Here is a 15455-nt window from a genome sequence, read left to right as displayed (position 1 = left end):
CGGCCCCGGGCCGGCGCGGGGCTCCAAGCGGGCGGCGCGGGCCACCATCGAGGTGCGGAAGGGCGGCTGCCTCCGCGCTACGGGCGAGGAGTACCGAAACAGCGCGGGGCTGTGGGTGAAGCTCCGCAAGGTAACGGCGGGGCGGCGGCCGGGGGCACCGCTGTTCGGTTCCGTGCCCGCTTCGGGAGCGGGATGTGTCACTTCGGGCCGGGTGTGCTTTAGGAGCACCTGGAGGAGAACGGGGTCTGTGATGAGCTGGAGGAGGGCTGGGTCCTGGCGCAGCGGTTCGGAGATGGGGGAGATAAGTTGGTACCGGTGGATCCGGTAGAGAAGATCCAGCAGCAACACCAGACCTTTGGAATGGATTACAAACCTGTGGCTAGGTAAGGCCCACACTGCTGCATCCCGCTGCCATGCAGTGAGACCTAGAGAGGGACCCAACCATTCCAACCGCTTGGCTTCCCCCAGACAGCCATCCCTGCTATCCTATTAGCCTACAGAGTGACACCAGTCCTCTCAGTGCTGTTCCCACAGCCCTTGGGTACTGCTGGCACCAGGCTAAGGCAGGAATCATTTAGGTAAACCAAGCACTGACCCTTTATTTTCCATTATGTGACCCCTCCATTTAGCTGGGAACAAGTGGTGGACCTGACGTACACCATGCAGTTGGGAGAGAGGCCCATGCCAGTCGAGCCAGATGAGGCTGTGGTGCAGAAGCTTCGGTACAAACACAGCTTTGTGGAGTGGTACCAGGGTGCCCGGGGGGTGGCCATGTCTGCAGGGCTGGGAGGGTGGGTGCTGGCTGATGCCTTCTGCATCAATGCCACCCAGCGACGGCCTTTGCTCCAGGGACTGTTGGAGCAACTGCATAGCACTATTCCTGCTGGGCTGGGGTGGCCATAAACACCTGGTGTGGTAGTGGAGATGTAGCTGCTCAGGGCCCTCCTGTGTGCTGATAGCAGGATGCTGGGGCTGCCTTGATTTGGGCCACGGCACTGATGGGTGGGTTTGGGGCACAGTGTGGTCTTCTCATTCTGTTAGCACGGATTCCCCATAGGTCGACGCCTCCAAATTGGAGCTACGAGCAAGACATGGAGCTAGGGCGCTTCCTGTATGACATCACCGAGAGGGATCAACACTGCAAGGACTGCTTTAAGGACCACCTCAACAGCATAGAGGTCTCCTCGCAGCTGGTGCGTTGTGGGGCTCCTCTGTCCCCTACACTCTGCTGTGGCATAGTGTGCCCAGGCATCCCACAGCTGCAGGGAGAATCACCTCCACGAGAGGAAGGGACAGTGGTGGTCTTTGCTGTTTTAGTAAAACTGCCAGGAGATAGGTATCTGCAGCGAAACCATCCTGGGCATGGCTGTGGTTTGCCCAAAGGTGCTCAGCTTCCTCCCTCTGCTCGTTGCGCTCTTCCAGGATGACTTCAAAGTAACCCACCTGACAGACAACCAGGGAGACACCTACTGGGAGAGCAACGGGTCCCCTGGGCAGCACTGGGTGCGGCTCCACATGAAGAAAGGCAGCGTCATCAAGTGAGATCTGAGGATGTCCCTTCCCTGGTGATGGTTGTGGCAGGGGCAGAGCACAGTCTTCCTCTTGAGCACAGCTTTCCCTGGGCTGCAGCTCGAGGTGGAGGCTCCAGGAGGACATAGCCCCTGGGACGCCTCTGGGGGCATCTCTGAGCATCTCGGGAGGGGAGGACAATGCTGCATCATGCTCTTGTCCCCAGGAAGCTGTGGCTGATGCTCAACGCATGCATCAACTCCTACGTCCCCAGGCGGGTGGCTGTGTATGGAGGGCCAGCCAACAGGCTGCAGCACCTGAGAACCGTCTTAATCAACGAGTGAGTAACGAGAGAGGAGCAGCCTCTGCCCAACTCCATCTGCCAACCTTCATTTCTGCTTCTGAGCTTCATCTATACTGCGCCAGCTGAGCTGTGGCTTCCTCCCAGCTAGGGATTTTGGAGGCCATTCCTCCTCTTTCTTGCCTTCGGGGGGTGCAACACTGCTGCTGCCTGAGTGCTTTCTGAGCACCTCTGCCATGCTGTAGCTGCAGTGCTTTATCTCTCCGTCTGCCCTGCATCCTCGTAGTGCCTTTCTTGAGATGGGCACCCAGAAGTGCGAAGATTTCCTCCTCCTCCTCCCCCATGACTTGCCTGTTTGTACTTTTTGGATGATTTCTGTTTGAAGAAACACCTGTGAGACCATCGAGGTCCCTTTCCTGGCAGCAGGAGCTGTCTCCACTCTGCATTCCGGCAGCTGCAGTTGTTTTTCCCTGCATACCCGTCGGTCTTTGCAGGGACCTTGGCAGAAGCTTCGGAAACACCAGTGAATCACATACCGACTCACTCGTCCTCTCAAATCACTGCTTCCTCCAAAAACGGACCACCCTCACTGTGCCTCACTCTTATTTATGTGGCCAGCTCTGCTCCAACGTCTGTGCTGAAGCAGCCGCTCATGGCCACTTTGCCTTCCTGCCCTGCTTTGTCCTTGCTGACTCTGTGCTCTTTCCTGGCTCTTTTCTGGATGCGGTTCTCACCTCCTTCAGGACGTCCTCTATATTGTGGGCAGCCACTCTTCTCTGCTCCATCCCCTCCTGCTGCAGCCCTGGTGAGGCTGGGGGTCTTTCGCCACTGAGGATTTAGGATGCTGGCATGACCTTGATGGGAACCCAGCTTTGTCTTCACCAGGGCTGTGCCCTGCAGCTTTGCCATTAATCCATGCTGCCTGCAGGAATAGCTATCAGGATGTATGCATCCTACGTGACATGAAGACCCACATGCCGGTACTGGAGATCCGCATCTTGGAGTGCCGAGGTGAGCTCATGCATGGGGTGCAGCCACCTCTGGCTTTTTCCCTGCCCCACAGCTGCTTTGTGGGGCCATGGGAGGAAAAGCTAGCGTGCATCTACTGCATTGCTGTCCTTCCCTGGCAGAACAAGGGTACAATGTCCGGCTGCGAGGGATTAAGTTCACGTCCTTCTGGGAGAGGGACCTGAGCCTCAACGCAGACATGTTTCAGACGGCCCAGCTGGTGCGCTACCCATTGCTGGAAGGAGTGGACACGGATATACTGTACCACAGGGCCATAGTTATCCAGAGGTACAGCATGGAGACAGCAACAGCAAGGACAATGCTCTGGCCTCTAACATGTGTCATGCTTAAAACCTGCTGGCTCCTTTCCTGTGTGTGGTATAGACTTTGCCTTGTGGTTCCCCATTCAAGCATAGCTGCTTTCAGTGCCTGGGGGGCACTGTGCTTGTTGTGGGACCTGGATACCCTACACGGCATCCTCACCCTTTCTCCTCCCTGGTCTTCAGGTTCATCCAGCTCCTGGACAGTGTCCTGGGGTACCTGATCCCCATCTCCGATGAGAGTGACAGCAGCTTTAGTGTGCTCAGGGTGAGCGTTCTCTGGGCTCCTTTGAGATATGTTGGTAGGACCATAGCATCCTGGGCTGGGCTGGGCTGGGTGCCCTGGGACATGTCCACATTTTCTCTGCACTCTTCTTTGAGCCAAGGAAGACAGACCAGGGCTCACTATGGTGTTTTGTACTTCAGCTGTTGCTGGAGGCATGGAGTAGCTGAGCATCCCCTGTGATGCTGAGGAGGGCAAAAGAGGGCATGTGGGGCAGGATCAGGCCTCTAACTCCATTACGTATTCTCCATTAGGGCATGAAGCCGTTCCTGCAGCTGTGCAAGCTGGGCAAAACCCTTGTCACCCATTGCCTGCAGAGCTCAGAGAGCAGGCCACCTTGCATGCTGCCAAAGCTGCTCATCAACCGGCAGCTGGCCCGTGAGCACCGGGCTCACCCTGAGCTGGACCCCAGTGGCCGGAACACAGTCTTCACCCAGGTACAGCAGCATCAAATCGACGCTTGATGATTTGGCATCTTTCAGCATCACTGCCTCTCCATCCCCCTCCATCATGTTCTTCTGCAGGTGTATGAAAACCTGAAGCCTTCCAAAACCAACAATCATCTCCTAAACTACAGGTGGGTTTTCAGCTTCGTGTCACCTCCCTGGAGCAGAATGCAGGTGATCAGTGCTGCTGTTCTTCTCGGAGGAGGTTTGCACAGGGCTGTTGCTTCCCCACAGGTGGCCTCAGACCCACAGCCAGTGGTGGGAGTGTGACTTCACCACGGAGGGTGTCATCGATAATGGTGAGAGCTCTCCTGTCCCTCCCTAGGCAGAGTTTGGGGGTCTCTGTTGCGATGGTGCCCTGCTCTGCACAAGTGCCCCATGGGTAGAGGTGTGGATGGTCAAATCCTGCAGGCTCACTTTGTACCACACTGCAACCTCTGCCTTCCTTTGCAGGTGGTGGTTTTCGGGACTGCCTGACAGATATCTCTGAGGAGCTGTGTCCCAGCTCTGGTGATGTCCCCATGCCCCTGCCCTTCTTTGTGCGCACATCCAACCAGGTTTGGCATCCCTGCACAGCAGCATCCTCAAACCAGACTCTGGGCAGAGGCTGAATTAGATTTTGGTGTCTCCCACTCACAGGGTAACAGCAGCAGCGATACCAGGGACATGTACGTCCCCAACCCCTCCTGCAAGGACTTCCCTAAGTATGAGTGGATTGGACAGCTCATGGGAGCAGCCCTGAGGAGCAAGGAGATTCTGGTGAGTGTTGCACTTCCTGCCTGGCTGGCAAACAGTTTTGACGTGGGACAAATCCATGCCACCGGTTCCCCTGCCACCAAGTCCCTTGGCTGGGCCATCCTCAGCTGGTGCTGGGGAGGGCACATCTCCAATCCCCCTGCAGGTCCTGGCTCTGCCCAGTCTGGTGTGGAAGCAGCTGTCAGGGGAGGAGGTCATCTGGAGCAAGGACTTTGCTGCTGTGGATGTGGAGCTGGTGAGCAGGGCTGGGACCATGCCCTGTGCTCCCATAGCTGCCTCCAGCTCTGCTGTGACAGCGCTGTCCTTTTGGGTGTCAGGTGAAGCTGCTGGAAATGCTGGAGGAAGTGGACAGGGAGGCCTTCAACTTCATGTTTGGCAAGGAGCTGACCTACACAACGGTACGGAGCGACCAGCGTGTGGTAGAGCTGATCCCAAAGGGTAGCAGCACCGTGGTGCGCTTTGAGGACCGCAAAGAGTTCATCCATCTGGTGCAGAAGGCTCGGCTGGAGGAGAGCAAGGAGCAGGTAACACCACGGTCCTGGCCATGCAAGCAGATCGATCACTTGTCAGGTCCTCCAGGTGCCCTCTGTTTGGCCTGGTTGTCCACAGTGGGTTAGGGGCCTGCTGCGGTGACATGGCTCTCCTCAGGTGGCAGCTATTCGTGCTGGGCTGCTCCGCGTGGTGCCTCAGGCTGTGCTGGACCTGCTCACCTGGCAGCAGCTGGAGAGGAAGGTCTGTGGGAACCCTGAGGTGACAGTGGATGAGCTGAAGAAGTTCAGTAAGTAGCGGGCAGCATTAATCTGTACTCATGGATGCTGCTCGTCCTCCGCATGCTCCTGCCCTGTGTGTGGAGACAAGCAGTCATCCTGCACTCTGGCACCCCACCTTGATGTCCTTTGTGGAGCTCTTCTCACAAAGCCCCTGTGTGTTCCTTCATACAGTCACCTTTGAGGACTTTGACAGCACCCGCGTCCAGCAATTCTGGGATGCCCTCAAGAACTTCACCAGTGGTGAGCAACCACTGTCCTTGTCTTCACCCACTGGGCCAGGCCTGCAGGGTCACTTTTTCCCCTGGGAGTGTCCCTTGGCTTTCCCAGCTCGGAAGGTGACCCCAGCTCTGTTCTCTGTCCTTTCTCAGAGGACCTCAGCCGATTCCTCAAGTTCATCACCGGCCGCAGCCGCCTCCCGGTTCAGCTCACCATCTACCCAGACCGGTCCATGTGAGTCTGGCTGTCCTGCAGGCTGCGGTCCTGCCATGCGGACCCCTGACCCATCTCTCCTTTCTCCCAAGCCCTGAGCGGTTGGACATGATGCCTGAGGCCTCCACGTGCTCCTGCTCCTTGTTCTTGCCCAAATACTCCTCGTGAGTCTGCCTGGGGATGAGGACACTCAGCCTCCCCACCATGGGGGGCAGTTTGGGGACAGCCCCAGCCCTAACCCAGTGTCTTGCCCCCAGGGTCAAGACGTGTGAGGAGCTGCTGCGCTTTGCTGTGTATAACTGCATGTCCATCGACACTGACAAGAACACCTGGGACTAGTGGCAATAAAACCACTAATTGGTCACAATTGTGTCCTTAGTGTGGTGAGCGTCGTGTGGGAGCTGTGTGTGTTGTCCTTTTCCCGGCCATGGGAGCACCTCCATTCTTATCCTCTTATCCCCGTGAACCTTTGGGGTCACTGGTTCCCTGCCATCTCAATGCAACCAGGTTGTGGGTTCCGGCTGTCCGGCTGGAGATAACCCCCCCTCTCCTTCCGGAAATTGTCCCCCTACAGACTACTCCCTACGTTGCATCCCGCAGCCCCCCCTACGGTGCAGTTCCACCCCAAGCCGCATGGAGGCGCTGTGCCTCCCCGCAGTCAAACGGCAATCCACGGCTCGGTGATCCCGCGCTCCTCCCCTCGGCGCTTCTTTCGCTGACCCGGCCGCCGGGCTGGGAGGTGATCGATCCGATCGGCGCTTTCCCGCCGCTCTCCGACATCGATGCGCTCGGCTCTCCGGGCGCATGCGCACTGCGCGCCGGCGCCGCCATTGTGGTTCTGTCAGAAAGGTGCTGGGCGCCGGTGGAGAGGAGGTAACGGCGGGGCCGGGCGGGACCGGTGCGGCTGCCGGAGAGAAGGGGAGGCCGCGCATGCTTCCGAGCAGCCGAGAGGGCTATAGTCGGGCCGGGCTGAAGCGAACCGCTGTAACCCCGGCTCGGCTCGGTGCTGCCGTGGGTGAGTGATGCCGTTTCTGTGTGGCAGATGGAGTTCCAGGCCGTGGTGATGGCGGCCGGAGGCGGCTCCCGCATGACGGACCTGACCTCCAGCATCCCGAAACCGCTGCTGCCGGTGGGCAACCGCCCCCTGCTCTGGTACCCGCTGAACCTTCTGGAGCGCGCCGGCTTCGAAGGTGAGGCGGTGCCCGGGGTGGGAAGAGGGCAGGCGGCCCTGCTGCCTTCCTGGCACCACCTCCGTCAGTCGTTCTTCCACCTGGGACTGCAGCCACTGTTCCCAGCGTCGTGCCTTTCAGCTACAAGCTACGTTCCTGTGCGTGCTCCCTTCTCACCCTTTGTCGTCCTCCTCTAGGCCCCCCATCAAGGCTCTCCTCATCCATACACTTTTCCTAACTTTGGCGTTTTTGCCAATGCTGTTAATCAGAGGTCTTGTCTGCATTTATTTCTGTGAGTCATTAATAACAGTGGTGTGAGTTGCATGTCAGCTCTCTTGGATGGCTCCTGGTGTGTTGTTCCAGTTTGGCCTGAAGTTCGGGGTTATCTGCCCTGTGTGAGGCATTTAGTCATTGCTGCAGAGGGCAGCTCAGTGCAGGGCTTCAGGCAGAGCAGCACAGGGGGAGCTGGCAGCCTTGTAATGCTTGCTTTTGTACTTTGCTTTTTTGCTGCTTCTTTGGTTTCTCTTCAGTGACTGCATCTCAGAGCATCTCTTCGACGTTCTGTGCTCTGCGTTGAGAACGTGACTTTTTCCCAAACTAACGCTTTTTTCTTTGGAGATGTACCAGTTAGCATACATGATGTATCCATGTTAGCTTGTTACTGTTTTGGTGTCTGGGAATAAAGGGAAAAATAAATGTAGGCCTTTTGCCTTTATTTTGTCTTGTTAAGAAATGCTTGAGAACCTTTATGTGTCCTTTGAAAACTTGGCCACGTGAGGTTACACGTGCAGCTTCGGTAAGCAACTAACTACCTCCTTGCTTTTCTTGCTTCTGCTCCCTGACCAAACAGTACATTCTTGTGTAAATTCTGCAGTAGTATGGATTCCTTCCCTGGATCATAGTTTTAATGATTTGCTAGGTGACAATTTGGTTCTTATTACTGTGTTAACAAGTAGGTGTTCCCCAGTCTGATTCACTACTTCCCTTTTGTCCCAACTGCAAGCACGTCATCCTTCCTAATATTTAGGCCTTTGTCCTCCTCACCAAATTTATGCTGAAATGTGGGCTTACAGCCTCCACCTGACACCAGTTCCTTTTCCACTGTTACTTTTTGCCCCAGTTCTAGCTGGCATCCTGCACGGGAGTGAGAGGAGAGCCCTCCAGTAGCTTTGGTGCCAAACTACCACACAACTCCCATACAGCTCTCCTGTTTACATTTCCATCTTTTCTGTTAACAGTTTCAGGAGGACATCATTTTTGACCCATGCAGATATATTCTTATCATGCTTTTATCGTATGGTAGGAACTTCTTAGGTAAAGGGCTGTACTGTTTGCTGTACTTTGTTTAAAATCCTGTGGATAATGCAATGGATGGGTGGTGATTTTTTTATTTTTTTTATTTTCTTTTTAACTTGAGTGTGTGCCTGCTGCTTTTTCTTTGTGTCCCAGGGAAAAGATTTCTTGCTTTTTTGTTTTCTCATTCATTTTTTTTCCTACAAAGCTTCTGTTCTCATATTCTTCATTTTTGAAAATGTGCTGTCATGCCACCGTTGATGTTCCTCAAATACACTTTTACCTTCTCTTTTCTAGGTGGAATGAGTTTGTTGTTCGCAAACTACTCCACTTCTTTGCCAAGCTGGTGTTGGCACTAGTTTAACCAATGCATTGCGATGCTGTGCTTGGTGGTGGTGTCCAGAGAGCTATACAGGATTGGGTAGGGTGAAAGGCAAAGCTCCAGAGTGTTGCTATTGCTTGATCTCATCCCACTTTCCTCTTCTAGAGGTCATTGTGATTACAAGGAAGGAAATCCAGAAAATGCTAAACTTGGACACAAAAATGAAGCTGGATTTTGTGTACATCAGCGACAACGTGGACATGGGTACAGCAGATTCGCTGAGGCATATTCACCAGAAAATAAAGGTATTTTTGTACTTTATTCAACTTGACTAGAACACATCTGTTTAAACTCACCTCTTTTTTTTTTTTTCCCCATTACACTTTAATACCCTGAGAGCTGTACCATGTAATGCTATTGCAGGTAGCTGAATTTCCCGATCTGTGGAAGGTCTGACTGCTGTGTAGGTCACCTCACAGGGGAACCCAGACAAGGACTTGAGTAGAAATGATAGCTAGGAAGGCCAGAGCAAATCAGGCTGGGCACTCGATGCCATTTAGTCCTTGTTAGCTTTCTGGCAGGTTAATTAAGAGGTAGTATTTGCTCATATCATTTTTTATATGATGTATGTTAGCTGTTGTCCAGTTTGTGCCTGGGAAAGCATTTCTGGAGAGGTTCAGTCAGCCTAGGCAACACACTGATATGTGAGGAAGCTTGGGCTTGGTCCTTTCCATTAGGCTTCAGTTTTCTGCTTGTAGTAGCTTGGTCATGTGATGAGTTCTTAGATAAACAGTGCCCAAATGTGATAAAGAGCTACTTACTGCAGTTGGATGCTGTCCTAATAAAAATGATTGTTCCTTGAGTTTTAATTTCTAACTGCACAAATAAAAACGCTGCAGTATAAGGCAGAAATGGTACTTGGAGCTCATACCAGGATTGGGATGGAATTTTGTTTATGTGGTTGTCATATGCTTAATTTTCTGGTTTGTTCCCTGTCTGTTTAGGCCACCTTAGCCAAATTGGCTATTTAAACAAAGGTTACAACAGAACATCAATGGACCATTTAAAGTCCTGAGGTGTCTTTTGTCTTCTTCAGGCTCTGTTGAAGGTAATAAACTGCAGTGTAACAGGCTGTATACTTTCAAGGTAGACTCCAATCAAGATAAGAAGAAACTTTCCAGACAAATGTGGGTGTCCAGGTGGCACAGTGAGAGAGGTTTTGTAAGGTATCAATGTACAGACTGTAACAAATCAAAGTGCAAGTGAGATACAAAGAGGTAAAACAAAATTAACAGAATTGTAGTTTAACTGAGGATTTCTGTCATGTGGAGAGCTGCACTCCATAATAACTCAGGTACTATTTTTTTCACTTGTGTATGCAGTAAGGAAGTCTCCCTACATGGCAAATTTTGACCCAGGCCTTACAGTTTTATTGCCTGATCAGAGTGGTCAGCCCAGCAGGCTGGGTGCACATCTGTTTGGCAATGCAGGCAGTTTTGTTAGGGGAAATCTGAGAGACAGTAGTAAAGTGTGCGGAGGTGAGAACATAGACTGTGTTGTTAGAGGAGGCAATGTTGTGTTAGGGGATTAGAGAAGAAGAGAGGCAACATTCAAAACCAGCCATTTTCTTCAGTAAACTTCTGTGTGTGAATGGCAGCAATTGCTTCTCCCCTTTTTTCCCTTGATTGGCCAGAGAGGACATAGTGGTCTCTTATTTGAAATAAATCTATACTAAGTTCTTGAGCAGATTGGTGCACTGTGTATTTTGGAGTCATTCCTCAAGTAAATACACACCAGTCGTTTACCTCTTACAGGATATACCCTCTCCTGTGCAACAGAGGTGAGAGAACTACATGGCAGGGGTAGCTGAAAAGCTGTAGTCTGTGGTGTGGCAGGAGAGGGATCTGACTGCAGAATTAGTTTTTACCAGGGAAACAACTGCTGCTTGTGGCCATAGTTTGCTGGCAGGCTTTTTGCAGCCCGTGCCAAAAGCCTGATGAGGAGTTTAAACTGGTTGCTGAAACTTTTATTTGTCGCAAATTGAGTTAATTGCCCACAGACAGAAGAGCAAGTATGCTCAATAAAAATGAGGTAACGTGGCACAACATAGACAACTCGCCTGTATGCAGTGCGAGTGACGTGGAGTAAAGCCAAAATTATTAGTGCACTATGAGAAATATGCCTAGGGCTAGCTGAACAAATCCCGAGGTGCACAGAAACGTCGGACCACTCTGAAGCATGAGGTCTCATGACGTGCTGCCTTGTCTGGCCTTGGACTGAGTTCCACCACGCAGTGTTGCTGCTTGCTGTGCCTGCTGCAGCCAGTCTTTTTGCTGTGCTACACCTTCGCTAATAAGGTTTGATGCTGTGAAGTTTAGTTGTCAAAATGAGATTTCTAGAATTGCATTCAGATGTAACCTAAAGAATGCATGTGTGCAAAGCCTGTAACGGCTCAGAGAAGGTGGTTTTCGTTGTTCTCTTGCTTTCTCGGTGCTGGCATTCTGGGAGGTGGGTAAGACTGTCCCTGTGCATGGAAGCAAGCAACCGACTGCACCAGTCTTACTCTTTCCTGTTGTTCAGTGATTGCGTTAAATCACAAGAAAACTGATCAAGCTTTTTTTGCCGTTCACCTACTCTGTGCAGATCTTAACTTCAAGAGCTGATACAGTAGATGTGTACCCTTTGCTGTTCTGGAACTCCTCCTGTTATTTTTGATTGTCTCAGCCAATATCAGATGGATGAGGTACCGGCTTTATTAGGCATTTGATATTGTTTATCAGTCTGAATGTATCCTTTTCTTGCATCCTTCCCAAAATAAAGATAACATGCTGAAATTGATTCCTTAAGTCGCTTCTTTGAGAATTAACGCACAGCATTGTCCTTTTATGTAAGGATACGAAGCAGTTTGTGTGAGATCTTTGTGATAACAATCCATCTGTTCCTTCCGTTGCTTCCCTGTAGACAATCTTAGTCTTTCCTTAGGATGCCCTCAGTTTCAGGATCCTCCTGCAGGAGTTGTACATTGTGACAGTTTCCTTGGCTGCCATTTAATGTCCGCGCTTTTGTGGCTTTTTTAAGATGTTTCATATTATTGTTACTTTTATTCATTTGCGCTCTCTAAATTCCTAGTTTTCTACTAATCTTTTGCCAGAATGTTAATGGGTAGCTGTTCAAAATATGGAGATGATGGTGAGACTGTAAGGGCTTAATTATTTTCTTGTTTACATAGAGAGTTGGGAAGGGTAAAACACAGACTGTGTAGACTCACTTGGTGGTATTATAACAATGCTAGTGTTGAAACTGCAGTTTTACTACCATAGGGGTGTTTACAGGTCTCTGCCAGCTCACAATCTGTGCTGGTGGGAGAGCCTGAACAGGTTAAACAAAGAAACAAACCAACTTTCCATGCTTCTGGGCTTGGGTGACAGATTGATGACCTTGCTTGATCACAAAGAGCGAAGGGAGCTCTGCTGCCCTGGATTGGGCCTTGGCAAAAGAATAGTGTATAGAATAATTATACGTAAGATTTGGGTTTGCCTGTAAATTAGTGACAGGAACACTGATTTCTGTGCCTCTGACTTCCGTTTTTCTTTCAATTGTTTGTGCATGCAAGTGTACTGGAGTAATTCTGAAGTAATTTATTTAGTGAAAACTTCACTACTTTGGGAACTATTGCCTTACCCACAGCATGGAGGTGAGACAAGTCCAGCAAGGCTTATAGGATGCAGAAGGTGGCATTACCATAGATGTCTTATGCTGCCTGCCTATCTGGCTTTGAAAAGCTGTGTGAAGGAAATATTGCTGTATGTTCGTGTCTTTTTCTGAGAATCAGCATCAGCAATGATTTTGAAATTTCAGAACATTATCTTTGTGGATACAGTAACAAAGTCAAATCACTCTGAATTCTGCATGAAGTAAAATACCATCTTATCCAGTGTTCATTAGTAAAAGTGGATTCTGAAGTCTTTAGGCGGTGTCTGCACTTTCCTCTGCCTCTGGAAGGAGTGTGTTGTCTTCTGCTTGTGTTGGAGTCTTGTCTTCATTGATTATTTGCATTAAAAAATATCCTTTGTGATAAGTTATTTTTACGTGAAATGTAAAGCAAACTCCCTCCTTCAGGAGATCAGCTTTTCCGCATCCCTTACTTTTGTCACTTCCTGGTTCTGCTCTCCTAGTTACCTTTCTTACTTCCATCTCACACGGGCTGTTAATTGCTGTTTCATCCATCACTGCATGGGAAGCGTGCAGCCTTGACAGTCTTTGCTAAGGAATAACAGAATACCTCTTCTACAAGTGATGAGGAAACACCAAACTTACTACAGATTTCAATTTAACTTTCCTCACTCAGGATGTTTCATGAATAAGGGTTTTTAAATGAGATCCATGGTAATGAAGTTTAGTAAATCAGTATAACTTTTCAGCACGCCGCTGCAAACTAGGAATGGCGTTGCAGATGTGACAGCAGGAGGAAAGGTGTAACGTGATAGCTTCCATGTTCCTGTTATTTCTATTAAGCATCCAAAGCTTGTGGACTGCCAGGGACAGAGTGGAAGGTGGGGAGTGTCTCTGTAAGAAATAAAGAAATGTGGGTTTTGTTTTGTTTCTTTTTTCAATCGTGCATAATTGCTTTCCCCTCGGTAACTATCTCCAGTCCTTGGTTCTGGTTTTGATTGGTAAGCAGCACTGGCTGGAACGTTCAGATGAGTTCAGTCTGAACAGCAGGGAAATTAGTAAGAAATCCTGTTTCAGTGACATTACCTGATACACTTCCTAGCTAGAAGAGGTGTCTTTGTGCTGTCTGCTGCGTGCAGTGGGTAATGATGCTGTTTTATCTCTCAGTGATGATTTTTATTTTTGAAACTGGGGCAGTAGGCTGCCTGTTAAAAAGGTTAACTTCTTTTGATGTCTCATTACATCGTATGTAATGCAATCCCCTAGCTCACTTAGGAAGGCTTTTCCTCTGTAGCTGGTGTCAGTAAACATGCTTTTTTCCAAGTTGTAATATGAAGTCTTCTGTTGTGTCTGTCAAGGCTTTCCTTGGGATCATTCTCTCCAGAACGTTGCTCTGTGACTTCTTCATTCCAATTTTATGTCTCTGTTTATTTGGCTTCGACTGCTCTTCTTGAAGGGCTTCTCTCACAGTTTAGTAGACCTCCTCTGGATGATTCACAGCATCGCTATGCAAAGCACAAGTGCCATGGCCTGCCATGTTACAGCACAGCAACAGTGTCAAGAACTTGGTAACACAGAACTCAGGATTTGGGGGATTATTAACAAGAAATTTGAGTAGGAGTACACTTATGACATCTCAGAATGTGCTAGCTGAATTAAGATAATGGTGGGCAGCTACTGTGTTGGAGGAGGTAAATGCAAGAGTAGAATGTGTCAGGTATTTTTCAGTTGCAATGAGAAATTAATTGCTTAAGGCAGTGGGAAGATTTTTGACTGGAATACTGCACAGGTGTGGAACTTCTGTGTCAAATATAGAGCAAACACTTGAAAAGGAGACAAGACATTCAAACTGAAATGTGATTGTATTTAAATTTTCCACGAGAGAAGGCTGAGAGTTACAGGAAAGTTTTCATCAATCAGAGGTGAACAGAATTATGAACAGTTTGCCTGAAGGGATAATCGAGACACCCCCCCCTACTTTTATACTAATATGAGAAGTCTTTGTTTGTTTGTTCTTGACTAAACTAAGTAATGTGACACCTGGGATGGCAGGAGGCAATACCCTGACTCAGGAAATTTCTTTGAGAACTCTGTTTCTGTGACCTTCTCTTTGTGCTATTCATCAGACTACTGCAGACCCTTTTGTGACTTGCAGATTATTGTTGACAAAAAGTAATAATAAGACAAAGGGGTGTCAGTGTAGTTTACAAATGCGTTCTTTAGGCATCTTTAATATTTAGCCTTTTTATTTCTGTGCCAGATTTTCCAGACGTCCACAGCTGCTGCCTGGCACCACCTCTTGGGCAGGGGCCTCTCCAGGCAGCAGGTTGGGAAACCTGGTTAAATCATGAATCTGCACTTGCAGCTGAGGCGGGAGGTGTGCATTTGTCTTCTCTGAATCTGTATTATTTTCATTCTCTGTTAAGCATTTCTCTTCCTCGTGTCACTCAGCTAGACTCCAGCCAGTGATTAAACTGTGGCGTTCCAGCAGAGTGACAGCAATGGAACAATTTCACATTTTCCTTCCTTGATGAGCTCTTGGTTGTGTTAATGGAAGCCCTGACTAACACGCTGTGAGCTAATCAGCATGTCTTCTACTACTATCACTGGTGAGTGCTTGCATGTGAAATGTTTCATCTCAGGTGGTCCACCTGGTTTTCCTAGTTTCAAAAAGTAAGATTTGAAAGTAACACAGCTCTTAAAAAACAAAGCAAATTCTATAAAGCTACCAAGGTGAAGAAGGCAAAAACCAACTTTCTTTGAACAAATAAAGATCGAAACTCCAGATTCTCTTGGTATGTGCATCTTTGGGAGCCATGTTGTGGAAAGTGTGATGTCACGGTGGTGGTCTGTCTGCTGTTGAGGGTCACTGATCCGTGTAGTCTTGGACGGCATGGCTCAGCGCTTCACTTCCTCTGTTGAAAAATCTCCTTTCCAAACACATGATGTAAGTAAGCTTGCTGTAATGGCTGGAAGGTGGAATCTGAATCCTTTTGGTATAGCTGAGCAGAGTTTGGTGAGCACGGAAAGAAAGACCTCAGTCCTCATAATACATAGCTATGTACTTCTTGTGCTGTGAGTGGAAATAAAATAATAATCTCTCTCTCCCCAAGACTTAACTGAATGTTCTGTTTATCTGTTTTGAAGTAGTAAAAAGAATTTCTTTTTTTTTTTTTT

The 15455-nt window shown here is 49.5% G+C and overlaps 2 protein-coding genes across 3 annotated transcripts in view; both read left to right on the top strand.

Annotated features, from left to right (window-relative positions):
* Positions 1-6189, top strand: part of LOC100546305 (E3 ubiquitin-protein ligase HECTD3-like) — a 6462-nt gene extending 273 nt beyond the window's left edge. Inside the window, exons 2-22 of the mRNA XM_010716323.2 lie at positions 5-130; positions 223-383; positions 630-722; positions 1058-1193; positions 1423-1538; positions 1736-1849; positions 2739-2821; positions 2941-3106; positions 3325-3406; positions 3676-3858; positions 3946-3998; positions 4102-4166; positions 4321-4424; positions 4507-4626; positions 4769-4858; positions 4941-5147; positions 5272-5401; positions 5565-5633; positions 5762-5843; positions 5915-5986; positions 6080-6189. Of these exons, the coding sequence (XP_010714625.1) occupies positions 5-130; positions 223-383; positions 630-722; positions 1058-1193; positions 1423-1538; positions 1736-1849; positions 2739-2821; positions 2941-3106; positions 3325-3406; positions 3676-3858; positions 3946-3998; positions 4102-4166; positions 4321-4424; positions 4507-4626; positions 4769-4858; positions 4941-5147; positions 5272-5401; positions 5565-5633; positions 5762-5843; positions 5915-5986; positions 6080-6161 (2334 nt within the window). The 3' untranslated portion in view covers positions 6162-6189. The remainder of the gene's footprint in view (positions 1-4; positions 131-222; positions 384-629; positions 723-1057; positions 1194-1422; positions 1539-1735; positions 1850-2738; positions 2822-2940; positions 3107-3324; positions 3407-3675; positions 3859-3945; positions 3999-4101; positions 4167-4320; positions 4425-4506; positions 4627-4768; positions 4859-4940; positions 5148-5271; positions 5402-5564; positions 5634-5761; positions 5844-5914; positions 5987-6079) is intronic.
* Positions 6190-6552: 363 nt separating this feature from the next.
* On the top strand, positions 6553-15063 carry LOC104912471 (translation initiation factor eIF-2B subunit gamma-like). 2 transcript variants are annotated; one of them, XM_010716190.3, is made up of 4 exons: positions 6553-6695; positions 6865-7012; positions 8772-8911; positions 9611-9652. In XM_010716190.3, the coding sequence occupies exons 1-4, from the start codon at positions 6627-6629 to the stop codon at positions 9635-9637; spliced, it is 384 nt and encodes a 127-aa protein (XP_010714492.1). In that variant the 5' UTR covers positions 6553-6626; the 3' UTR covers positions 9638-9652. The 2 variants fall into 2 exon arrangements, with proteins under 2 accessions (XP_010714492.1, XP_010714494.1); XM_010716192.3 differs by lacking the exon at positions 9611-9652 and adding an exon at positions 14730-15063 and having other exon boundaries at positions 6554-6695.
* The last annotated feature ends 392 nt before the right edge of the window (positions 15064-15455 follow it).

Source organism: Meleagris gallopavo, chromosome 10, assembly GCF_000146605.3.
Source record: "Meleagris gallopavo isolate NT-WF06-2002-E0010 breed Aviagen turkey brand Nicholas breeding stock chromosome 10, Turkey_5.1, whole genome shotgun sequence".
Lineage (NCBI taxonomy): Eukaryota > Metazoa > Chordata > Aves > Galliformes > Phasianidae > Meleagris > Meleagris gallopavo.
The sequence above is the reverse complement of the archived record's forward strand: the minus strand, read 5'-3'. Positions and strand labels throughout refer to the sequence as shown.

What these genes read in the sequence shown, in the direction of transcription:
- LOC104912471 (XM_010716190.3), top strand. Translation starts at nt 6,627, where the DNA reads ATGCGCACTGCGCGCCGGCGCCGCCATTGTGGTTCTGTCAGAAAGGTG. An exon ending in GGAGCGCGCCGGCTTCGAAG is followed by an intron (nt 7,013 to 8,771) that starts GTGAGGCGGTGC and finishes TTCCTCTTCTAG; the next exon opens with AGGTCATTGTGATTACAAGG. An exon ending in ATATTCACCAGAAAATAAAG is followed by an intron (nt 8,912 to 9,610) that starts GTATTTTTGTAC and finishes CTGTCTGTTTAG; the next exon opens with GCCACCTTAGCCAAATTGGC.